The 27,049-nt window shown below is 39.5% G+C and overlaps 1 protein-coding gene across 2 annotated transcripts in view; it reads right to left on the bottom strand.

Moving 5' to 3' along the window:
* The window catches only part of LOC131928345 (neural-cadherin), a 103,232-nt gene that overhangs the window by 64,927 nt on the left and 11,256 nt on the right, over positions 1-27,049 (bottom strand). Inside the window, exons 2-3 of one of the 2 annotated variants that reach the window (XM_059284347.1) lie at positions 5,769-6,861; positions 2,728-2,919 (exon numbers count right to left, since the gene is read on the bottom strand). In XM_059284347.1, coding sequence (XP_059140330.1) covers positions 2,728-2,919; positions 5,769-6,249 — 673 coding nt within the window. In that variant the 5' untranslated portion in view covers positions 6,250-6,861. The remainder of the gene's footprint in view (positions 1-2,727; positions 2,920-5,768; positions 6,862-27,049) is intronic. The other variant, XM_059284348.1, reaches the window with a different exon arrangement.

The raw sequence follows: 27,049 nt of genomic DNA, 5'->3' as shown, positions 1-27,049 counted from the left end.
TCTTCTGACCAACGAATTTTATTGCCCTATTACGTAAACACGACCGCTGGATAGGCTAGTCGGCCAACCCGATGAACGTGTCAGACGAATATTATGTACTTTCAGAGACAAAAGTCTGGCAAGATTTCTTGATCTATGCCCGAGGGTTAGTAACATCAACTCCACAAAGTGAAGTGGGGGTAGGTGGGGTATGAATCCACCACGAACTGAGTAGGTACCGTACGGGTGTTGTACAACATCAAAGGCGACGACCGTCGGCTCGTCGCGTCACGGACTAGTGGGGGCGGGGTGAGGCTTACGTAGGCTATGGGTGTTACGTTGGGTGTTATACAGAATGCCCACCCACACCCACCCCATCCCTTTTTGGTCAATTTGGCAGGCTAGTATCCTCCACGTTGTTAAGCGTATGTAAGTGTGTAGTGAAAAAAAGGGGGACCGGGAAAAAAAATTAAAGCCGTTTTTATGAAAAAGAAATGCTCTTTTAAATGAAATTAGGGTGCGCGAAACGCAGAATTGTTATAATCGGACAGTAACCATCTGGATTAATTTTAAAAACAAGATAAATTTGAAACCTGAGCCGTAAATATTAATAAGACTTTTTCCCCTTTAAATGGGTAAGGACAAAATTATGAAACATGCCTATCGGCTTATAGATTAATCTAACACGGGAACACATGTAGGCCTATCTATCTTTAGAAATTGTTTACAGTATCATCCAATCGGATCGACCGCCTAGCGTCACATGACCAGGCATTCGGATGTGCCACACGGTGTGTAGATCGACACAGCAGAGCACGCAGTCGGACAGCGGTCGGCGCGTTAATTTTAATTTTTGCTCCATTTTAAAATGTATGGGCGGCTTTATTTGGGGGTATTGTAGAGAAAATCATACATATAAATAAACGTCCAGATTTCAGCAATACAGCGCAGGGTTCAAATTAAAAATCGGTCTATAAATAACCCGGGAAACTTGGTTCAACTTTGCTGTGCGATATCTCCGAAAGTATTTAATATATTTTGACGACGAACCCTGCGCTGTATACGTCTACATCTAATCTGTATTTCTGCCAAGTTTCACTGTTGTAGTATGTAAACTCGATTCGTGTATAAGAATTTTGAAACGCGTCGTCTTTGTAAAGAGGGCGATTCGAAGCACAGCCGAGCGGTTCAGTCGGCCAGCGGTCGGCGCGTTATGTTTTGATTTTCGGTCCACTTCAAAGTCTATAGACGTCTCTATCTTAGGGCATTATAGTACATATCATACATATTAATAAACGTCCAGATTTCAGCAATACAGCGCAGGGTTCAAATTAAAAATCGGTCCATAAATAACCCTGGAAACTTGGTTCAACTTTGCTGTACGATATCTCCGAAAGTATTTAATATATTTTGACGACGAACCCTGCGCTGTATACGTCTACATCTAATCTGTATTTCTGCCAAGTTTCACTGTTGAAAGGCGAAAACTCGAAGAGTCTATAGACTCAAAGTTACACCCCTGTTTTAAAAAGGTGAAAAAGCCTCCCCCCTAATCGGCACGTCGCCGCGGAGGGTAAAAAATGCGATTTAATCGGCGATTTCTTCAACGTTTGAAATCATATTAAAATCAAAATTATACAGTTTAAAAGGTTATTCAATTACGAACAGAATGGTGTATAACATGTTAATATAAACACAATAAAATCATGCAAAAAACAGAGTTAAACATGCAGGGGGTAGGGAAAAGCCGATTTGTCCGATTTTCTCGGCAGCGGCATTGGCCTAGCTACTTACATGGTTCTATTATTGATTCTTTCACAAGCTCTATATCTGGTCTGATTAGGTAACTTTGTTAACAACTTATGACAGACTGCACTAAAGTCTACTAGCAATGTGGGTCATGACCACAGACACATTCTGCACACATTTGATATTTATGTTTTTCAATAGAAACGTGTCTATAAAATGTGAACGAAAATTCTTTGCACCTACAGATCTCATAAAGAAAAGGCTGTTCAACTAGACCATTCCAAGAAGTTGGTTTCCCATACTAAAGTAAAATACCATTTCAAACCTTAAAGGTCAATGGGGTAGGTGAAATCAAGTTCACCTATTTCAGTGACCTCTGCTAATGAAAGGATAGTATGGAGGCACGGAGCCCAGCCTCATTTAATTTCCCTAATATGAGTCAGGTACCTGTCAGAGCTGGGTGGACTCAGGGATGTTGTACGGCCTCAAACCCAGGATCCAAACTCAAGATTTTTGAGTTAGCAGTCAAAGTGCTCTACCATTTGACCTATAGAACGTGCAGTTACCTACAGACATTATAATTTAAAGTGAAACCACTCTGTCTGTAAGCAACGCTAAACTCTTGTGTAAGGCTTACTGACAATATGTCTATAGGTAGCTGCCACACACAGCTTTTGTGTAAGGCTTACAGACAATATGTCTATAGGTAGCTGCCACACACAGCTTTTGTGTAAGGCTTACAGACAATATGTCTATAGGTAGCTGCCACACACAGCTCTTGTGTAAGGCTTACAGACAATATGTCTATAGGTAGCTGCCACACACAACTATTGTGTAAGGCTTACAGACAATATGTCTATAGGTAGCTGCCACACACAACTATTGTGTAAGGCTTACAGACAATATGTCTATAGGTAGCTGCCACACACAACTATTGTGCAAGGCTTAAAAAGAGTTTACAATATTTAACTTTTTTTAAATGAAGCAAAAACTTCTTACCGGCTTCATCTGCTAAAGCATATTCCAGGTCAGGGTTGGTATCCGGGTCAACAGCTAAGAGCTGATACACGATGTGACCAGGGTCAGGCTCTAGAGGAATGGCTGCTTGGTATGGGAAAGGTTTGTTCTTCAGCACAGGCAGCTCATCATTGATGTCAGCCAATGGGATGTTCACTTTCAACAGTTTCACATCTGAAAAATCAATACAAGATCAACTTTGTTGAATCAACAACAAGATCAACTTTGTTGAATGAACTTGTATTTTTTCATAAAGTTAAAGGTTACCCAATATAAGCAGCAATTATCTTTCAATAAACTAACAAGGAAATTTCTCATACAGAGCTAAACCATTCCCAGATAGTAGCTTCCCATACCCACAGAACTGACCATTCCCAGAAGATAATTTCCCATACTAAAGTAAAATAACCCTTAAGGTCCATGGGGCAGGTGATGAAGTGGAGTTCACCAGTTTCAGTGACCTTTGCATATGAAAGGATAGTGTGGAGTCACTATGTCCAGCCTCATTTACTTTCCCTAATGTGAGTCAGGTACCTATAAGAGCTGGGTGTGCTCAGGGTTGTTGCACAGACTCAATACTGGGATCCAACTCAAGACTTTTGAATATGTAACATTTTAATTTACTTGATAACACCTGATGGTTATTTATTGGCCTACTGTATAAACTTGACATGCATCATGGAAACAAGTGTAGTTATACTTGACCTACATATATATATACTAAACATGCGATGGGTATATGGAACATTTTCTGAGACATTGGGCACAAAACCACATCACTTTTTTTTCAGCATTTTCAGATGAGTGCGCCTGCGTTGAAGCACAGTAAGCTCATCCTAATTCCTAGCACTCAGCTGATTTCAAAATGTAACTTAAATATACTAATATTGAGTTTTGAGCACACACTTTCAAAATTTAAAGTCTCGGCTTAAAAAATTTTCATTTTTTATAACTATGCTAATTATGGTTATGTTAATTAAATCCCAAACATGTTTTAACAAAAATTATAACACGTAGGCCCTAAAGAATTTTAACTTTGCACTAAATCCAGTTAGAAATTTCATTAGGCCAAAAAAAAAAAATTATTAATTATAAAAATATAGGGCCTATGCTAATTAAATAAGGGAGTGTCTATTGGTAGTTAACTACAAATAGCCCTCAGTAGGCTATTCATAGCTCGTTATTTTTAACCAACCAATCAAATTTATTTTTAAATTCATTGTCCTGTACATGCGAGCATAATTTTTTTTTATCATCTTGCACATGACACTTGACTTTTGAACATTATTGGAACTGCTGGGTGGTCAAAAAAGTTATGCATCAGCTGGTTTGTTTTCATGGCAAGGGTTCCATTCCTTTTTGCTCTGAGTTTTGTTTTGCTTTTTTTTGTCATTTTACTTTAGATTTAGGGGTTAGGGATAAGTTTAGACTTAGAGCTAGGCATTGGGGTAGGTTTAGATGGTTTAGGGTTAGGCATTAGGATAAGTGGATAAGTTTAGAGTTATGGTTCAGGGTTAGTGATAAGGTTAGATCTATAAAAATAAGTTCTACATTGCATAAATATTTCATAAATAGGGGAATTTTAGAATCACAGAAAAATGCCTTGTGCTGATTGGTCAGAGTAAGAATAGCCTTCACAGTGAACTATAAATAGCTGCAGCCTTAAATAATTTAACCAAATTTATTTGTTGAAGGTTATTTTTCAATTTTCAGAAATTTTCTTCACCCCCATCAACATATTTCCAGTTTCCCTCTTTATTTTCCCAAATGCAGTTTTATCAAAATGAAAGTATTAAGGGGTCATCCATAAATGACCCCACGCTTTTTTGGACGTTTCCCCCCCCCCCCCAAAATTCCAGACCACCCCCCTAAAATGATGTCACACCTCAGCCTACAATCCCCCCAAAATTGCAGTTGATTTTTTTTTTAAAACATCGAGATTTTTCTAAAATCTTGTCTGAACTCTGTCAAAATAGAATATTTTAATCAATTCCTATAACAATTTATTAAAACAGTTTTCTAAAACACGAAATAACGTCTAAAACATTGCTTTTTTATAATGCAAAAGTGTGGCGTCGCACCATCTCAACCCCCTCCCCCACTGTCACAAAATTACGGACCCCCTCCCCCCTACGATTGTGACGTCATTTATGGACAACCCTTAATAGAGGAATAAAACTAAAGCCCCACTAGAAGGTAGATTACGAGTAATAATTATATAGCAGGTGGGTAGTGGCCGGGAAGTAAATGAGAGGGGTTTAATGTCTAAGACCCTAGGCGCCCAAGCTATCATACTGAACAAAATCACCATTACTCAGTTCGGTTGTTGACACTTCAGTAAATTTTCAAAAATTATAGCTTTCTTTAATATAGGCACAAAGGATAAAACATTTTCCTTAAAAATTATTAAATTGCATAGGTATGTACTATTGTATAGGGCCTATAAGGTAGGTATAGAAGGGCCCATGTGATATATATATAGGCCCTACATAGGCCTATTATATATATATGCATAGAGAATATGGATGATGTTAGATACCGATGTCCTATAATTAATAGACGCTTCCATAAAATAGGTGTGTTGGGTTGTTAGTAGTATTGTAATGTTGACTAATTTTATGGTTAGAAATTAGGGTTAAGGGTATGGTAGGACTAGGGTTGGGGTTTGGGACAGGGTTAGCATTGACATTAGCCAGGCATTTGTGTAGGCCTATTTAATTAAATACCAGAGTGAGTAACATAACACCCCTTTTTTATAGGTTCTATTATCGGACACTAGTATAAAAATTCCCCCAAGAGAATACTATTCTATTGATCTAGACCTTATATAGTATAGAAATAGATCAAGGCTGCTAGACTGATATTCAGATAGAGTCACATAATAGTAAAATAATAGTGTTTAAAAATTTGCTCCTTCTTTTGCTCTTTTCTTCCCCACCCCCCTCCACAGAAAACCTGGATAATCATTTGTTGTAGGCCTAATCAAATCGAATCTAAACAATACAAAACATACAAACCCATACCGTTGGAATCTGAATCAGATGTAACTTCAACTACAACAACAACATTGGGAAACAGCTCATAATCAAAGAATTTGTTCCTTTCTGTTTCATTTTTGAAGCGCAAAATTCTGCTGCTGTCAACTGTAAACAGATTATCACTCTGTGGTATGCTGTCTGCGTTTTTCAAAACTCTGAATAAATATGAAGCAGCATTATTCTCGAAGGTGACAGAATTAAAATCAAACAGATTTGTGGACATTGGTGCATTTTCTAACACAGGAACATTCACTGATAAATTTTGAGTGTATTTTAGATGAATAGACTGCTCTCTGCGGTTCCTAACTTTACTAGATCTAGGTAGATCTAGATTTAGATCTAAATTAACATCCAAATTTATGTTACTGTAATCCCAATTGCTTGAATTCGAGGCAACAGAATAAAACAAAAGAGCTAGCACAATCGTTGTAAATAGAAAACAATGATGAGTGTGAAAGAACGCCATTTTGAACGACGACGGAGCGGAATCCCTCAGCTGGGAGAGAGGGAAGATGAGAGACAAGAAATTGCCTTCAGATAATTCCGCAGTGCTATCTGATTAAAATATGAATCAGTGTGATTACAATGGTCATTGTAAATGCACACAGCTTTTCCTATCAGGGTGTTTGCAATGACAGGCAGTCAGCCATTCATGCAACTCCACCGTGAACGACAGTCTGTGTGTTCCTTGTAAAATAGCACTTCCGTGTCCTAGAATCCGTGGGAATTTCTTCGATCTGCTGCAGAGTTCTAGATCTAGTCGAGACAAACGGGGGCTGCTGGGCTACGAAGGATCGATCTTTCAAAAAAAACTGGATGAACTGACGGGTCGATAACTTTACTGAAATCTCCACTTTTTACATTTAAAATCACTAATTGTTATTGTCATTCTATTTTACTTCGCGTGTTGTTTATAAACCTAATTTCTACCTGAGTGACATCACTACCTTTCACTACATTCAGTTTCCGTGGGCCCGGCTTTAGCCTCAAAGTGTGTAGGCTTAGTTCAGGCCTAGCTGTCGGGACAGCACTGTTTTAACGACGATGGGAACAGCCAAACTCCCTCCGCCGTATTTACCTGGAATAAAATTTAAAAACAACAAATACCGAGATGAAATGTTAATAGCCACTTAGAATTTTAAGATAATCTAGATCTAGTACACTAGTTATAAAAGTATTATTCTTTTTTTTTTATTTAGTAGGCCCAAATTATTATGAAGACGGCTATGCATTAGGTAGTCTAGCTTTCGCGGGACAGTTAACGTGATATTCATTACTTTAGCTTGTCTCACAAAGATGGAACTAGAAAAAAAAAAATATATATATATATATATATATATATATATATATATATATATATATATATATATATATATATATATATATATATATATATATATATATATATATATATATATATATCAGTGTATATCTGTCTGTTTGTTTAAGGAAGCTGTTGAGAATTCTCATGGGGGGGTTTCTGCGGGAAAAAATGTCAAATTCGCAGGGGTGTCAGAAACCTCACCTGGAGTGTTATAATCAACTCCCCAAAATCGCTGCGATTTGTTTTTTCTCTATATACGGTATAAAAAGTCGATTGCGGTTTGACACCGTTCATCCGATCGCCATCAAACTTTGGGGAGTTGATTATAACACTCTAGGTGAGGTTTCTGTAAAAAAAAAAATGTTTTAATTTTGCAAAGGCGTCGCCCCGTGAGGGTGCGATTTTCCCTCATAAAGCAAAGTGCTCGGGTGCCCGATCGTGCACTTCCCGGCGCCGCAGGCGCTTCAAATTCGGCAGGCTCCTGCCTCGGGGCAATAGAACACGGGGGCCGGTTGGCTGCAAAATCTACGGAGAGGGGGTCAAAATTGAGCTCGACTGACCGGTGCCTTATATTGGCTATATTACGAAAAAAAACTTTTGCCGAACGACCCCCCCCCCCTTGATATTTTGTGAGGTAGTAGGAGAACGCATAGAGGTGTCAGAAAAAGCTTGCCATATCCGGGAAAAATCTAGAAACTGGTCAAAACTGACCAGTCGTATTTCCCTATGGGAAAAACAGGGTAATTTCAACACGGAATTTAGGGTACTTACCGTGTGAACATCTGGCTAATTTTTTGCATGCTCCTAGGTAAATGGCTAGGCCGTACGTGAAACCTGTCGATTTGACTCAAAGCCCTCGAAGAGGGCTAAAAGATGACCGGGAGTGAAATTCTCTTTATATCTATATATATAATTCTCTTCTGTGAGACGTTAGAAAACAAGCTGCAAAGCGCGCCTTGCAGTCCCCTCTCTTCCTATCTATCGCTACCTACCACCACCACCCCCCCACCCCCTCCCCCTCACATGGTCAGGTGAGCTGTGGTTCACGCTAAAAATGTTTACAAGTCGTAGAGCCGGGTTTGGTGACGGCTTTTAGGGGCAGATAATTTAGTTTGAAACGATTTTAATCTTAAAGGAGGTAACTAACTGCTTTCACGGAATGGGGGGGGGGGTAGTGTTTTAAAGCAAATATTTTCAGTGGCAGCATTGGTACTGTCGAATTCACAAATTATGAATTACTGAAAAGTAGAAAAAAAACAACTAAATAGCGGCGTATGATACACCGCGGGTCGGCTCGTGAGATATATTACGGGAAAAAAAACTTTTGCCGAACGACCCTCCTTGATATATTGTGGGTTGGTAGGATAATGCCTAGGGGTGTCAGAAAAATCTCGCCATATCCGGGAAAAAAACTGACCAGTCGTGTTTCCCTATATAATCTTTGTATTTTATGTGAAAAATAGGATTATTTCAACACACATCTTAGGGTACTTAAGCTCTGTATATCTGGCTAATTTTTTGCATGCACCTATATAGATGACTAGGCCGTATGGAAAAACTGTTGGTCAGACTCAAAGCCCTTGACGAGGACTAAAAAATGACTGCGATTGAAATGTAGGTGCGGGTGTCCGGTCAAAAAAAAACCTGGACAACCCCCCCCCCCCCTCCCCCCGACATAAACCCCCTGGGCAAAAAAACCCCGCGACATAAACCCCTGGACAAAAAACCCCCAATTGAGGTTTATATAAGGAAAAACCAAAGATGATGAGAACCAAAATTAATATTTATAACTGTTTTATTTTTATTATAACTTTAAAAAGACAGATTGTGAGCGATGTGGATGATTTAACGTTTGACGTTGACGCCTGATGTTACGCCGTATGTGTGGAACCGAGGGCAGCTTGGCCTTGGCATCTTCAGTAATCGTAGTAATTGACTGAGTGATGATTGCTGTGTCTTTTGGCACACTCAAATGACACAACGCCGTTCGCCAGATCTTTTTGCTTGACATAAACATAGCCTTCAATAAACCGGGAGTGATCTCCCCTAAACTTTCTCGAATATTCTTATATAAAATAACAGGGGATGGGAACTCGGGCTATAGACATGATTTTTAATCCATTTTAAATACTTAAAGTTTTAAAAATAGAATAAAATCTCGTAGACAAATTAATTGCACACCAAGTGAACGCCAAATAAAAAAGCGCATAATAGTGCGCAATATTATTAGTACTTTTAAACTTTTAAAAAGTTTTTTGAGAAATCAGAAGTAGCGTAAATTACTACTTCCGGTCAACGGAAATTACTCAAAATTTAACAGAAGGTAGAGAATTAGATATTTTACTTACATGTGAAATTTCATTTATCTATCTGAAATAGTACTCAAGTTATAGGCTTTTGAAAAATTCAAAGTAGGAAAAGTACCACTTCCGGTTATCGGAAATCACTCAAAAGTTGATACGGATCTACGATTTTGATAAAATACTTATATATGAAATTTCATCAACCTTGCTGTAACGGTACTCAAGTTATCGTGTTTACACACGGACAGACAGACAGACAGACACATAGACAGACACACAGACATACGGACAAGGTTGCAAAATTATGTTTTTCCGTATCAGTGAGGTGTAAAACGTCGAGATTTGTAAAAATCTCGATTTTTTTTTTTGCACGATTACAAGACTTTCTCTATACTTCGTATATACGAGAAAGTAAAAATCACCTTTAAATTGCCTTTATTGGATTGAACGAACTCCATTCCAGAAATTATACGATTTGTGGAGACATAAATTTGATGTCGTATTCATACCATGCTTCTGTGTGCCAAAGTGGATATTAATTTATTAACCAAGCTTCCGCCAGTGAATATCTCAAATCTTTTGTATTGTTAAAAATGTGTTACTTTGATCCGCACGGCTCCCACATGTGGATGACCTATATCTAAGGTGTTGTCGGTGCCCGATCTTTGATCAAATACAACTAAGGTCACTCCTTGATTTCGAATAGCATTTTTTTAGGTAGAAACTATTTTCTTAGTCGTAAAAAATTAAATTAATTTAATGTATTTTTTTTTTCTGGTTCACATCATCGTCGTTATTTCTTTATATAAACCTCAGTCCGGGGGTTATCATCCGGGGGGTTTATGTCGCGGGGGGTTTTGTCCGGGGGGGTTTATGTCGGGGGGTTTATATCCAGGGGTTTTTTGACCGGGAGCCGTAGGTGCGTCATGATGAAATAATATTAAATACATCATTGTTATGTGTGTTTTATCAGGGTATGTTGGTGCAAATGATTGTTGGTGCGAAAGATATAACGAATACATGTTTGTTGACGCGGATGAAAGAGAGTGAAGTTTTGCGATAGGAACGGGTTGTTATGGTATGCAAGCTAGGGAGTTCGGACTTGGGAAATACTGCGTGTAATGCCGATATCAAGGATAGTTTTATGTTTATTTAAACGAGAATAGTAGTTGAATAAATAGTGAACAAGAAAATAATAGGCATTGTGTCAAGCGATTATCGCTTGTAACGTTGTGATGTGAATGCTTATGGTAGTGGTATGCTTTAAATGGTGGTAGATCACAGCAGCCCTAACAATCATGTATAAATGTGTCATCTAGTCTATATATGCCTTTGTGCTAAAATTTCTCTTTACACATTTTTCGGTTTGCGTACTTTTCTGTGTGCGCATCTTTCTGTTTGTGCAAATTTCTGTTCACGCATTTTTCTGTTCGTGCAAATTTCTGTTCACGCATTTTTCTGTTTGTGCAAATTTCTGTTCACGCATTTTTCTGTTTGTGCAAATTTCTGTTCACGCATTTTTCTGTTTGTGCAAATTTCTCTTTGCGCATTTTTCTCTTGCGCATTTTTCTGTGTCCGCATTTTTCTGTGTCAGCATTTTTCTGTTTACGAATTTCTGTTTGCGCTTTTGTCTGGTTGCGCATTTTTTCTTTGCGCATATTCTGTGTGCGGACCGCACCGAGTGACACCATGGCAAAATATTGCAAAATGTACAGAAGAAAAATGCTGTTTTGCCAGTTCCATTCATGATTTATTTAAGTTAAATTGTCTTTTAAGTACAAATCGACAATTATTATAAAGGCGGTGGGGGTGACACCATGACGTAAACGTGCTAACTATAGAGAAAACAATGCTGCATCCAACGGCATTATTAACAGACTATAGATAAACATCGTTACTATTATGTCTGCGGTGATTAAAGCTTATACACAAACATGTACGCGAATGCGGTATATATTAAAGATATAGGCCTATGTAGGCCGACACACACACACACACACAAAGACACACACACACACACACACACATATATATATATATATATATATATATATATATATATATATATATATATATATATATATATATATATATATATACTTTGTCTCTGGGGGGGGGGGGCGAAGTGCCACACCGGCTAATAATGGACTTTTTTCAAAAGAAATTTGCCGGCAACGGTGTGTGTTCGATTGTAGGAGAAAGAGGACTAGGCTTTCACGATTGTTTAGAAAAAGAATATACAAGAGCGTGGGGTAGTGTTTATAGAATAAAGATAATTAAACCACAGATATAGTATTCTCTTTACAAAACAACCATCTAGTAAAATAAACCGGGAGTGATCTCCCCTAAACTTTCTCGGATATTCTTATATAAAACAACAGGGGATGGGAACTCGGGCTATAGACATGATTTTTAATCCATTTTAAATACTTAAAATTTTAAAAATAGAATAAAATCTCGTAGACAAAAGAATTGCACACCAAGTGAACGCCAAATAAAAAAGTGCATAATAGTGCGCAATATTATTAGTACTTTAAAAATTTACATTAGTTTTTTGAGAAATCGGAAGTAGCGTAAATTACTACTTCCGGTCAACGGAAATTACTCAAAATTTAACAGAAGGTAGAAAATTAGATCTTTTACTCACATGTGAAATTTCATTTATCTATCTGAAATAGTACTCAAGTTATAGGCTTTTGAAAAATTCAAAGTAGAAAAAGTACCACTTCCGGTTATCGGAAATCGCTCAAAAGTTGAAACGGATCTACGATTTTGATAAAATACTTATATATGAAATTTCATCAACCTAGCTGTAACGGTACTCAAGTTATCGTGTTTACACACGGACAGACAGACACACAGACATACGGACAGGATTGCAAAGCCCAGTTTTTCAGAATGGATAAAACCTCTTAATTTTGATAAATCTGGATTGATAATATTTTTGCCCGATTAAAATAAGTCCTCTATACTTCGGATGTGATGAAGGACTGAGGTGTAATACGGTGAAAATTTTTAAAATTTCAAGAGATTTTTTTGAACGATTACAATACTTTCTCTATACTTCGTATATACGAGAAAGTAAAAATGCAAGAAAATTGTGGGCCTACATAACAAACTATAACCGGTACACTAAAATGTGAGCCTACATAACAAACTGTAATCGGTACACTAAAATGTGGGCCTACATAACAAACTATAACCGGTACACTAGATTGTACCAAATACAAACTGTAACCAAAGCACCAGAAATTTTCACTGTCATGTCTTATGCTGGGTTTAAGATATTTTTTATCAAGAGGTGGGGGTGGTGGTGGTAACCGTTAAAGCATTTTTTTTCTATTTGTTCTGCCCCCCCCCCCTCCTCACACACACACCCTGAGAACGTCGCGTCATCTTTTACACTTTTCGCTATCTAAGGACGGCAACTATTTGTGAAACCCACCGTGACAAGACAACAATAGCCGTCGTTATCGCAGGCAGTGAGTGGCATCTCTAAGTAGGCTATGGGAGGTAGAGGGTTAGGTAGGCTATGGGTGGTAGAGGGTTAGGTAGGCTATGGGAGGTAGATGGTTAGGTAGGCTATGGGTGGTAGAGGGTTAGGTAGGCTATGGGTGGTAGAGGGTTAGGTAGGCTATGGGTGGTAGAGGGTTAGGTAGGCTATGGGTGGTAGAGGGTTAAGTAGGCTATGGGTGGTAGAGGGTTAGGTAGGCTATGGGTGGTAGAGGGTTAGGTAGGCTATGGGTGGTAGAGGGTTAGGTGGGATATGGGTGGTAGAGGGTTAGGTAGGCTATGGGTGGTAGAGGGTTAGGTAGGCTATGGGTGGTAGAGGGTTAGGTAGGCTATGGGTGGTAGAGGGTTAGGTAGGCTATGGGTGGTAGAGGGTTAGGTAGGCTATGGGTGGTAGAGGGTTAGGTAGGATATGGGTGGTAGAGGGTTAGGTAGGCTATGGGTGGTAGAGGGTTAGGTATGCTATGGGTGGTAGAGGGTTAGGTAGGCTATGGGTGGTAGAGGGTTAGGTAGGATATGGGTGGTAGAGGGTTAGGTAGGATATGGGTGGTAGAGGGTTAGGTAGGCTATGGGTGGTAGAGGGTTAGGTAGGCTATGGGTGGTAGAGGGTTAGGTAGGCTATGGGTGGTAGAGGGTTAGGTAGGCTATGGGTGGTAGAGGGTTAGGTAGGATATGGGTGGTAGAGGGTTAGGTGGGATATGGGTGGTAGAGGGTTAGGTAGGCTATGGGTGGTAGAGGGTTAGGTAGGCTATGGGTGGTAGAGGGTTAGGTAGGCTATGGGTGGTAGAGGGTTAGGTAGGCTATGGGTGGTAGAGGGTTAAGTAGGCTATGGGTGGTAGAGGGTTAGGTAGGCTATGGGTGGTAGAGAGTTAGGTAGGCTATGGGTGGTAGAGGGTTAGGTAGGCTATGGGTGGTAGAGGGTTAGGTAGGTTATGGGAGGTAGAGGGTTAGGTAGACTATGGGAGGTAGAGGGTTAGGTAGGTTATTGGTGGCTTGAGTGGGAGTGTATAATATTTAGTGTGAATGGGCGGTCCCTTATGTATTTGGGCGGTCTGTAGTGTGTATGGGCGGTCCCAAGTGTGTATGGGCGGTCCCTAATGTCTATGGGCGGTCTTTAGTGTGTATGGGCGGGCCCTAGTGTGTAGGCCTATAGACCTAAGCTATACTTAAATTGCGTGACGTCATTTATCTACCACCACATCCGCTACTTCTTGTATTTAGTGAGTTGTAACCATAGTCAAGTACTCCTGAACTATGAACTTAAACCCTGGTCTACCATCACGTTTTTTTCCCTACAGCTTAAAACTCCGATATTTAATCATAATCTAGTAACTCGGTTTTTTTTCTAGTTGTATCTTGAGATGATACGGAGTGTTAAATAACTTCCTGGCTGTAGTTGTTTGTTTTTCAGTTTAGGCCACTCTTACTGGCTGGACATTTGGATCCTCGCTGTTTTAGAGTGGACACATGTAGGGTGGACAAGTGTAGGGTGGACAAATGTAGGGTGGACAAATGTAGGGTGGACAAATGTAGGGTGGACAAATGTAGGGTGGACAAATGATATCACATGGACTAATACCAAAAGTATTTTGGAAGCTATTAGCTTATTCAATTGTCACGTTTTGACCCTTGAGGCCGTTTCTCAGGAGGAGGCGGGGGGGGGGGGGGGTGAACGGACTTTTGGATGTCGGCCTTTTAGCAGTCGGCCTTTTGACTTCTCGCCCTTTTGTCCATGTCAGCCTTTTGTCCGGATCCCTTTCGAACAGTGCTTCTTCCAGACTTTTTTCCCCAGGGGGGCACTTGAGATTTTCGAAGAGATGCCTGGAAGAAACTCTGCTTTCGAATGTGCCAGACGAATGCTATTTTGTACGTCCCGATCTTGTCAATGGAAGACGGGAACGTGTTGGCCGTCCTCTACGACGTGGATGCTGCGCTGAACAACAGCGGCCACTAGTGACCACTGGCCAGCCAGTAGATTCAAGACAAGTCGTCGAGTGACCACTGGCCAGCCAGTAGATTCAAGACAAGTCGTCAACATTGGCTGCGTGGTGTTGTGGACTGTGGTCCCCAGATTACAGACGAAAACAAGTCATCGACATCAGTGGCGGATTAAGGGGGGGGGAGCTGAGAGGGCTGCAGCCAGGGGCCCCCGATTTTTTATTGCCCCAAATTTCCTTTTCCAACCATAGTAAATTACCCTCTAAAGCGAAATCGTTGGGTTTTTTTCTATACAAAGCAATGTTTTAATACTTGAATCACAAGCTTTTTTCAATGTAAAGTTCAAAATATCCAACTCGAGCACACACTTTAGTATAATACCAGCTGTCATCATCATACATTGTTTACATGAAGCCGACGCTCGCTAAAATAAATAGCCCGGACAGCGTTAGCATATGACAATAAAATGGGTTGATTTTAGAGTTAAAAACACAAACTTGAAAGTTATATAGTCAGATAGGCCTAGCGTCAGACAGATCACGTAGTGAGGTGGTAACCAAAATTAAAATAATACAAGTATTAGGCACAGGGTCTACATTCTGAATTAGGTCTCACTTGCAAGCATCCAGACAAGCAACAATATTAACCAGCCTTAGCAATCAATGAAAAACTAATTATCTTTGCTTACCCGCTACACTACTAAGAAAGTTATGAAAGATGCTTTACATTTTTGTTATTACAATACAAGTGAGGTTTCGGATATTCATTTTTTTAGGTACGGGATATCTAGATCTAATTATATAGATTAAATTTCCCTAGATTAATGTCTTGGTTGCTTATTAGGTCATTAGGTCCTCGTGAGCATATGGAATATTAGGTATAGTTCACTTATTTAGTTGTTGTCAGCAAATGAGAAATTCTGATCAGTTCTTGATTTATGCCTAGCCTCTTTTAGTAGTTTTTAAAATATGAGACTTATCTAGGTACCCATCTGTGTTGGGTGTTCTAGGTACCCATCTGTGTTGGGTGTTCTAGGTACACATCTGTGTTGGGTGTTCTAGGTACCCATCTGTGTTGGGTGTTCTAGGTACCCATCTGTGTTGGGTGTTCTAGGTACCCATCTGTGTTGGGTGTTCTAGGTACCCATCTGTGTTGGGTGTTCTAGGTACCCATCTGTGTTGGGTGTTCTAGGTACCCATCTGTGTTGGGTGTTCTAGGTACCCATCTGTGTTGGGTGTTCTCGAATTTGAGCCTGGGATCAGAGCTCAGGACTTTTAGGTCAGCAGTAATGCGTTCTACCACCTAATTTGAACTCGTAACTTTTAATTTTTTTTAAAATCAAAATATGCCACAAACCGCTAGGCCTAATTAATTAGCTTGTTATTTTTTTTTTTGGCGACTGAGATATATTTATCTTAAGAATATAAAAAATCATCAACTTATGGAACTAAAACTTTAGACAATTGTGGATACGTGTGAACGGCGTATGGGTGGAGGTGGGGAGGGTCTATGTGGACATCACAATCAATGAGTCGTACTCTGTATTGTTTATAGCAAAAATAAAGCTGTGTAAACAATGTAAGCTTAAAAGCAAATACGGAAGTGCCCGTGTTATTTAAACCCAACCCAAATGGGCAATTATGTCGCAGCAGATCTAATACGGTAACCGACATTTATGCCTAAATTGGGCCTAGACAGAAATATAGGAAATGAATCTGGTGTGGAGACTCTATGATCTGAAGCTTTTAAAAACACTTATAGGCCTTTACTTTTAGTGAACGTTAATATCGGGTGTAGAGGCCAGTGATGGCGTTCTTTAACTGGACACCTGTGGAAATCTAACTTTTTGTTGGCCTCATAAATGGATGACACCTAAGTAGATGGATGTGTGTGTTTTTGACGCTTATACCGTGTCTGCTATTTTTAGTTGGGCATAGTTTAACCTCTGTATTTATTAATAATTTTCTACATCTACATAGAGCGGTTTGAAATTCTCTTTTTTTTTCTTTTGTCGTCTGTAATCAAACAAGTGCCAACAGTCTTTATCGTCTGCTTTATAACGACATTATAATATTCTCATGGATATTTATATTTGTTCAATGTTAGTCTGCATTTCCAGCTTTCACACGCTCAATATAAATACTTGAATGACAGTCAAATAACTATATGTTATGATTTAAAGGTCGGAAACTTCTACAGGCCTAAAGTAAACAGTCATATATTTAGTACTGCTTACGTAGCGGGGGTGGGGGGGGGGGCAATATATAATCTTGCTAAAAAATTGAGTACATATTGGTTAGATGTTTGTATCCAATTTGCCGCTCATTGAACATAATTAACAGCTTTTTTAAATTAGCAGTTTTGTAAATATCAGTGCCGAATGTTCCTATTAGCTATAATAATCCATTATTATTATTTACTTGAATAGTATGTTGATAAGAATATATATATATATATATATATATATATATATATATATATATATATATATATATATATATATATATATATATATATAAAGTAGTTTCAGCCCGGGGCCCCGCCCAAGCTTAATCCGCCCCTGGTCGACATAGGCTGCGTGGTGTTGTGGACAGTAGTCCCGAGATTACACACAAGAAAACAAACGGAGAAACCTTTATAATAGCAAGCTTTTAAATGCACTGTAAATGAGAAAATAAGCAAACATGTGTAGTTTAATAAAAGCTTTGGTCGTGCATACAATGTCTTACATTTTTTTTTCAACCAAACCTTTTTATTAAAGAACACGTAGGCCTATTTGGGTTTTTCTTTCTTTTTTTTTTTACTTTCTCGTAGACGAAGTATAGAGGAAGTTTTGTAATCGCGAAAAAAAGTCGAAATCGAGATTTTTACAAATCTCTACGTTTTCCAACCCTAAAGAAAAGCATGGGTTACTTTATTATCTACTAGCCACCCGGCCAGGCCATGCATTGGCCTCTGTGAAAAACCTATCCGTAAAGGACCATGACTTGTGTGTTTATTAAGCAGCATATACTTGGCATTGCCCGGGTTTAGGAAATATATTACTTTTCGAATTAACCCTAACCACAACCAACCAATACCAAAACATAAATGCAAACCCAAACAAAAACACAAACATAAACGCTAACACAAAAACTAACACAAACGTAAATACAAACGAAAACACATACTCGAACCCAACAAAAAACGCAAACACAAACACAAAAACAATCGCAAACATATAAGCGAACGCAAACCCGAACACAAAAACAAACGCAAACACATATGCGAACGCAAACAAAAGCACAAACGTAAACGCAAATACAAAAGCAATAACAGACACAAACGTAAACACAAACAAAAATACAAACACTAACGCAATTACTAACGCAAACACTAACGCACGCAAAAACACAAACCTAAGCGTAAACAATAACGCAGAGCATAAACACAAACTTAAATACAAACATAAAAGCATAGTGCTCAGAGTATAGCCCGGGGTGCCATTGATTTCTCTTCACAAACTTAGCAAACTTTCCTGATTTCTCTATACAAATATTGTAAGCCTTCTCTATTTCTCTCCATAAACATAACAAACCTTCCTGCTTTTTTTCTATACATATCTTCAAAACAGACAGAAGCCTCATTTCCCGCGATTATTAACATATATTAAACGCACTACTTTATTGTATTTGACGATACTCAAACTTGCTATGACTAATTCATTTATTTAAAAAATTCATCGGGGTGAAAAAAAATTCATTAAAAATATAGATCTAGGCCCAACTTGATCGAGATAACAGCCAACTAAGCCCGCCCATTTTGCCCGCCGTGTATTTGAATGGGAAGAAATCTAGCAGACGACACATTTCTGCTGAACTGTCACAACAACACAAACACTCCTTAAAATAAGTTAAAAAGTAACCCACCGAATCAGTCATAGCAATATTATTTGCATCAAAGCTGATTTTTACAAGCTTTTATTTAACTCACTTCCTCTGTCTGTCGACAGTCTGTCGTCAGTCTAGACGGAAACGCAGGAGTGAAAATTCGGACAGTTCTACTTGACCGATACGATTCACAGTTGGCACGTGGGTCAAGACATGAAGACAATGCAATCTGAAACTAAATTTGACTTAATTGGATGCCTAATTGATTTTTTATGAATTAATTAAAATTTGGACCGAATTAGTAGGCATGTCTAGCCAACCACACCACACGCGTCATCAATAGCTGCGCCATCACGACCACGTAATGGCTGCGTTCAAAAACCATTGCGCGCCTACTGAACGTTATATTCAGTAGGCGCGCAATGGTTTTTAGTCATGTAACTCTATTGTAGATAAAACATGTAAAGTACTGAAAAAAAATTCATAAAAAACGTTTTAATAACAAGCTTTTATGTAATGATGCACTAAAAAGTAGAAAATAAATTATAGACTACTATTTAAATAACTATAAAGAAAAGCGTGGGTGTCTTCCTTAACATTAGTAAAGGTATCCAATAGATACTAAAGTGACCCACGCTTTTCTTTATAGTTATTTAAATAGTAGTCTATAATTTATTTTCTACTTTTTAGTGCATCATTACATAAAAGCTTGTTATTAAAACGTTTTTTATGAATTTTTTTTACAAGCTTTTATTTAACTCACTTCCTCGTCAGTCTGTCGTCAGTCTGTCGTCAGTCTGTCTAGACGGAAACGCAGGAGTGAAAATTCGGACAGTTCTACTTGACCGACACGATTCACAGTTGGCACTTGGGTCAAGACATGAAGACAATGCAATCTGAAACTAAATTTGACTTAATTGGATGCCTAATTGATTTTTTATGAATTAATTAAAATTTGGACCGAATTAGTAGGCATGTCTAGCCAACCACACCACACGCGTCATCAATAGCTGCGCCATCACGACCACGTAATGGCTGCGTTCAAAAACCATTGCGCGCCTACTGAACGTTATATTCAGTAGGCGCGCAATGGTTTTTAGTCATGTAACTCTATTGTAGATAAAACATGTAAAGTACTGAAAAAAAAATTCATAAAAAACGTTTTAATAACAAGCTTTTATGTAATGATGCACTAAAAAGTAGAAAATAAATTATAGACTACTATTTAAATAACTATAAAGAAAAGCGTGGGTGTCTTCCTTAACATTAGTAAAGGTATCCAATAGATACTAAAGTGACCCACGCTTTTCTTTATAGTTATTTAAATAGTAGTCTATAATTTATTTTCTACTTTTTAGTGCATCATTACATAAAAGCTTGTTATTAAAACGTTTTTTATGAATTTTTTTTTACAAAAATCATTTACTAGGCCACCGATTAATGTTGATAATTAAAATTGGTATCAAATTAAAGGTAAATAAATGTAGTGTTTAATTGTTTAAGTCAACTTGAAAGATTATGTAGTTAAAATCTTAGGCGTACCCTAACATGAAGAGATTTTTCACCAGTAGTTCTTAGCGGCTCCGGCTATAGAACTACTACACATTAGGGCGGCTATAGACCTACTACACATTAGGGCGGCTATAGACCTACTACACATTAGGGCGGCTATAGACCTACTAGCCTACACATTAGGGCGGTTATAGACCTACTACACATTAGGGCGGCTATAGACCTACTAGCCTACACATTAGGGCGGCTATAGACCTACTACACATTAGGGCGGCTATAGACCTACTTCACATTAGGGCGGCTATAGACCTACTTCACATTAGGGCGGCTATAGACCTACTAGCCTACACATTAGGGCGGCTATAGACCTACTAGCCTACACATTAGGGCGGCTATAGACCTACAACACATTAGGGCAGCTATAGACCTACTAGCCTACACATTAGGGCGGCTATAGACCTACTACACATTAGAGCGGCCATAGACCTACTACACATTAGGACGGCTATAGACCTACTACACATTAGGGCGGCCATAGACCTACTAGCCTACACATTAGGGCAGCTATAGACCTACTACACATTAGAGCGGCTATAGACCTACTAGCCTACACATTAGGGCGGCTATAGACCTACTACACATTAGAGCGGCCATAGACCTACTACACATTAGGACGGCTATAGACCTACTACACATTAGGGCGGCCATAGACCTACTAGCCTACACATTAGGGCAGCTATAGACCTACTACACATTAGAGCGGCCATAGACCTACTACACATTAGGACGGCTATAGACCTACTAGCCTACACATTAGGGCGGCTATAGACCTACTACACATTAGGGCGGCTATAGACCTACTACACATTAGGGCGGCCATAGACCTACTAGCCTACACATTAGGGCAGCTATAGACCTACTAGCCTACACATTAGGGCGTCTATAGACCTACTACACATTAGGGCGGCTATAGACCTACTAGCCTACACATTAGGACGGCTATAGACCTACTAGCCTACACATTAGGGCGGCTATAGACCTACTAGCCTACACATTAGGGCGGCTATAGACCTACTACACATTAGGGCGGCTATAGACCTACTACACATTAGGGCGGCTATAGACCTACTACACATTAGGGCGGCTATAGACCTACTACACATTAGGGCGGCTATAGACCTACTACACATTAGGGCGGCTATAGACCTACTACACATTAGGGCGGCTATAGACCTACTACATATTAGGGCGGCTATAGACCTACTACACATTAGGGCGGCTATAGACCTACTACACATTAGGGCGGCTATAGACCTACTACATATTAGGTCGGCTATAGACCTACTACACATTAGGGCAGCTATAGACCTACTAGCCTACACATTAGGGCGGCTATAGACCTACTACACATTAGGGCGGTTATAGACCTACTACACATTAGGGCAGCTATAGACCTACTACACATTAGGGCGGCCATAGACCTACTACACATTAGGGCGGCTATAGACCTACTAGCCTACACATTAGGGCGGCTATAGACCTACTACACATTAGGGCGGTTATAGACCTACTAGCCTACACATTAGGGCGGCTATAGACCTACTACACATTAGGGCGGCTATAGACCTACTACACATTAGGGCGGTTATAGACCTACTAGCCTACACATTAGGGCGGCTATAGACCTACTACACATTAGGACGGCTATAGACCTACTAGCCTACACATTAGGGCGGTTATAGACCTACAACACATTAGGGCGGCCATAGACCTACTAGCCTACACATTAGGGCGGCCATAGACCTACTAGCCTACACATTAGGGCGGCTATAGACCTACTACACATTAGGGCGGCTATAGACCTACTACACATTAGGGCGGTTATAGACCTACTAGCCTACACATTAGGGCGGCTATAGACCTACTACACATTAGGGCGGCTATAGACCTACTACACATTAGGGCGGCTATAGACCTACTACACATTAGGGCGGCTATAGACCTACTACACATTAGGGCGGCTATAGACCTACTACATATTAGGGCGGCTATAGACCTACTACACATTAGGGCGGCTATAGACCTACTAGCCTACACATTAGGGCGGTTATAGACCTACTAGCCTACACATTAGAGCGGCCATAGACCTACTACACATTAGGACGGCTATAGACCTACTACACATTAGGGCGGCTATAGACCTACTACACATTAGGGCGGCTATAGACCTACTACACATTAGGGCGGCTAAAGACCTACTACACATTAGGGCGGCTATAGACCTACTAGCCTACACATTAGGGCGGTTATAGACCTACTAGCCTACACATTAGAGCGGCCATAGACCTACAACACATTAGGACGGCTATAGACCTACTCGCCTACACATTAGGGCGGCTATATACCTACAACACATTAGGGCAGCTATAGAAGTAGTATATTAGGTCACTTTTGGGTAGCAGGCGCAGGCGCAGGCGCACCCAGGATGCGCAAAGGATATATAGCAAAATACTCGGATGCGCAGGCGCAGCCTGCCGCAGCCTGGCGCAATGAGATATAGTAAAATACTCGGGATGGGGATGCGCAGGCGCAGCCTGCCGCAACCTGGCGCAATGAGATATAGTAAAATACTCCGGATGGGGATGCGGATGGGGATGGGGATGGGGATGCGGATGGGGATGGGGAGGATGCGCAGGGATGCGGATGGGGAGTAGGTCAGTAGGTCAGTAGGTCACCACCGGTGACCTTGTGACGTAATCACCGCAGGTGACCTAGTTACGTAATTTTAATGAGTTTTTTAATTAGTTTAATTTTTTATTTTGACCCAGTTACGTAATTTTAATGAGTTTTTATTACGTAATTTGATTATTTTTTTGATTTTAATGAATTTAATTACTTTGTTTATATTTTGTAATTTTTAATTAGTTTGAATTTAATTTAATTACTTTGTTTATATTGTGTAATTTTTTATTGACCTTGTGACGTAATTTTAACGAATTTTTTAAATTAGTTTTAATGAGTTTTTAAAATTATAATTAATTAATATTACGTAATTTGATTATTTGTTTGATTTAAATTGTTTAATTTGATTGTTTACTTGTTGTTTATTTGTTTGAAATTCATTTTATGCAGTTTGATTTTAACTACTTTGTGTATTTGTTTTATTTGTTTGATATATTTATTTTCTTTGATGTATAGTATTTAAAATAAAAGACTAACGCTAACGTATACTTTGTGGCATGACTTCCATTTAACCAGCCGTGTAACACCTGTTACGTATCGATTCACCAGCTATCCTTTGTTTTTGACACGCGCTCCCCATTTTTAATGGGAATGTATTGATCGCAGCCGCTGGGCCATCACACCTAATTAAATGGGAACATCTGTTACCATGACACGCGCCGCGTAGTGATTGATGGGTATTATATTGATCGCAGCCGCTGGCCATCAGTATGATGGTCCACCTAATTAAATTTTGTTATGCATCACCGAGTTTTCCCCGATCGGTTTGACAGCTGTGCAACAGCTGGTACCACACTTTCCACTAACACTTATACAGTGTCATGGGTTTTTAAGTTTTTGGTACGATTATGTTAAACGTATACACATTCACACACACACACACTAAATTAGAACAAAACTCTTCTTATATTTTATTTGTTTATTAACGTTTTTCCAATTCATCAAAGGCTTTTAAAATTTCATCCTGTAAACTTAATAGGCGCTCAAAGCAGACGCGACTCATACTAACACCAGAATTTGTAGGAAAATTGGGCAGACGGAGGGGGAGGGAGGGGGAGGGAGGGGGAGGGGGAAGGGGAGAGGGGGAGTGGATTTGAGGCAGACGGAGGGGGAGGGAGGGGGAAGGGGAGAGGGGGAGTGGATTTGAGGCAGACGGAGGGGGAGGGAGGGGGAAGGGGAGAGGGGGAGTGGATTTGATTTTTTAATTAGTTTAATTTTTTAAATTTTAATTTTGTAATTTTAATGTATTATTTTTATTAATTTTTATTAACGAGTTACGTAATTTGCTTATTTGTTTGAAATTCATTTTAATTAATTTGATTTTAATTACTTTGTTTAATTTATTTGATATATTTCTTTTCTTTGTTGTTTAATTTGTTGGTTTGTTTATTTGATTGTATGTATGTTTAATAGTAAACGGAGAGGGGTGAGGGTGGTTTAGACCGATGGTCGGGGATTGAGAGGGATGGTCGGGGTTGAGGGTAGGGGTGTGCTATTGTAGACAAAAGTAGAAAGTTCTTTGTGTCCTGACTTCGATTTAACCACAGCTGTTACTCATTACCGACAGCTGTTACGTATCGATCCGCCCGTGAACCTCCCCTGCACCGCCCGTGGTTGCTTAATAGCGGGTTCACTGAAGCGATCACTGCAGGTAATTAAGCGAAGCCATTAAGCGCGGGCGACAGGGGGACTTAGTGCGTTGGTACGTGAGGTATGCGGGGTAGACATGTTTTTTACAAGTCTGGAAAAGTAATTAAGTTTTTTATGACCGTTCCGATTTTCTTTTGATCTGACCACCACACACATACGCGCGCGCGCGCGAAATTCATACTAGGTCGATAAAGGCGGAGAGAACTTATAGGTATACATTATCATGGTGACAACAAAAGCGATCCTTATTTTATTTACATGAAAGCGTGTTTTCCAAAAAGTGTCGCCATGCCGTTGTCATTTTCGCAGCGGGGTTTATTTTAAGTGCACCTCGTGCACGTTTGTTTACATTTTAAAAGACGTGTCGCGTGTCTTCCCCACATGTCTTCCCTAATAGAGAAACGAGAGGAAAGACAACTGTTCTAAAATTAGAACAGCCTTGTTTACAGCCACGAGTAGCGTCCCTTGTGAAAAAACTCGCGTCAGAATCCTTAACTAAACATTCAATTTCTTTAACAAGTTAAAAAATAATTTAGGAAGACAAGGGTTAACAACATTAGACGCCACCGTTTTTGTTTCCTGTGACGACAAGGCACAATACACTTTTGTATTTTATGTCTCAAGTAGAGGGGTGGGATATTTTTTCTTTGTAAGCGTGTTGTAAACAATAGGTAGAGGAAGCGATTACTAGGTAAGAGGGGAGAGAACGTGACGTCCATCGCGATATTTGAAAACATGGCGATGTTTAACCTCAACCAAAAAAGGCAATGAACCTAGAAGGAAGACGAATATATATCTTAGTCTTGCAGCAGATTACCTTCCCATGTTCGCTTTAGTATTACAGTTTTCATAAAACTTCTTTTTGACTTGAACTTCTTTAATTTTTAAGAAAGTTTACTTATACATAATTCATTACGTCTAATGACAATTTTTTTATTTTTACCACTCAATGTATTTTGTTTTTCTATATCTTACATTGTCATCTTAATTGTTGATCACCTTAGTAAAAATTTGCTTAAGATTATAAACTTCAAGTTTTAAAAAAACAACAACGGCGTGTCAAATGACACACCGTTTAAAATGTCTACATTTAAAGTTCACCAAAATAATGACGTAAAAACTAAATATGATATGACATTAGCATACATAGCATTCAATCTAATCACTCTAAAGTACAAATCAATAATTTTTATTGATTAAGGGGCTGGGTGAGTTATTTTTATTGGGGCGCGCAGGGAAGGTTTGGAGTTGGTTGGGACAGATTTTATACACGAGTCGGTGACGTTTTCACCGAGCCAGGGTTCGAGGCTAGTCCATGTATGTTTTAGAATTGTTAGGGGTCCAGTCTATAGTAGGGTCGGGGGAGTTTTGTTAACACAGAGTGATGTTGATACATGCATGTTTTAGAATTGTTGGTAACCGAGTTCATACTAGTGTCGGTGAAGGTTGGGTTTTGAACTCGGACCATGCATGTTTAGGAGTTGGATGCGGTAGAGTTTACACTAGGGACGGATGTGTTTTGGTTACACCGAGGGTGGTTTCAAAGTTCGTACATGCATCATTGGAATTTTTAGGGGCCGTGTTCATACTAGGGTCGGTGAAGTTTTCACCGAGTGATGTTGGTACATCCATGTTTTGGAATCGCTAGGTGTAGAGTCCATACTAAGGTCGGTGAAGTTTTCACCGAGGCAGGTTACAAAGTTGGTACATGCCTGTTTAGGAATGGACAGGGGTAGAGTTCATACTAGGGTCGGGGAATTTTGTTAGCACTGAGGCAGGTTGGAAAGTTGGTACATGCATGTTTGGGAATTGTTGGTAGCCGAGTTCATACTAGTGTCGGTGAAGGTTGGTTTTGAACTCGGAATATGTATGTTTTGGAATTGTTGGTGGCCGAGTTCATACTAGTGTCGGTGAAGGTTGGTTTTGAACTCGGAACATGCATGTTTTGGAATCGGTAGGTGTAGAGTCCATACTAGGGTCGGTGAAGTTTTCACCGAGGGTGGTTTCAAAGTTAGTACAGGCATGTTTTGGAAGTGTTAGGGGCCGAGTCTATACTACGGTGGGATGGTTTTTGTTTTCACCGAGGCCGGTTTCAAAGTTGTTACAGGCATGTTTTGGAATCGATTGGTGTAGAGTTTAAACTAGCGTCGGGGGAGTTTGGGTTTCACCGAGGCGTGTTTCAAAGTTGGTACAGGGATGTTTTTGAAGTGATGAGGGAAGAGTTTAAACTAGCGTCGGGGGAGTTTGGATTTCACCGAGGCGTGTTTCAAGGTTGGTCCAGGGATGTTTTGGAAGTGTTAGGGGCCGAGTCTATACTAGAGTGGGAAGGATTTTGTTTTCACCGAGGCAGGTTTCAAACGGGGACCATCTCTGTTTCGGAGTTGGTCTGGGTAGAGTTTACACTAGAGTGGGACGGTC

Source organism: Physella acuta, unplaced genomic scaffold (genome assembly GCF_028476545.2).
Source record: "Physella acuta isolate Inbredline_101_S28 unplaced genomic scaffold, ASM2847654v3 ptg001487l, whole genome shotgun sequence".
Lineage (NCBI taxonomy): Eukaryota > Metazoa > Mollusca > Gastropoda > Physidae > Physella > Physella acuta.
The sequence above is the reverse complement of the archived record's forward strand: the minus strand, read 5'-3'. Positions and strand labels throughout refer to the sequence as shown.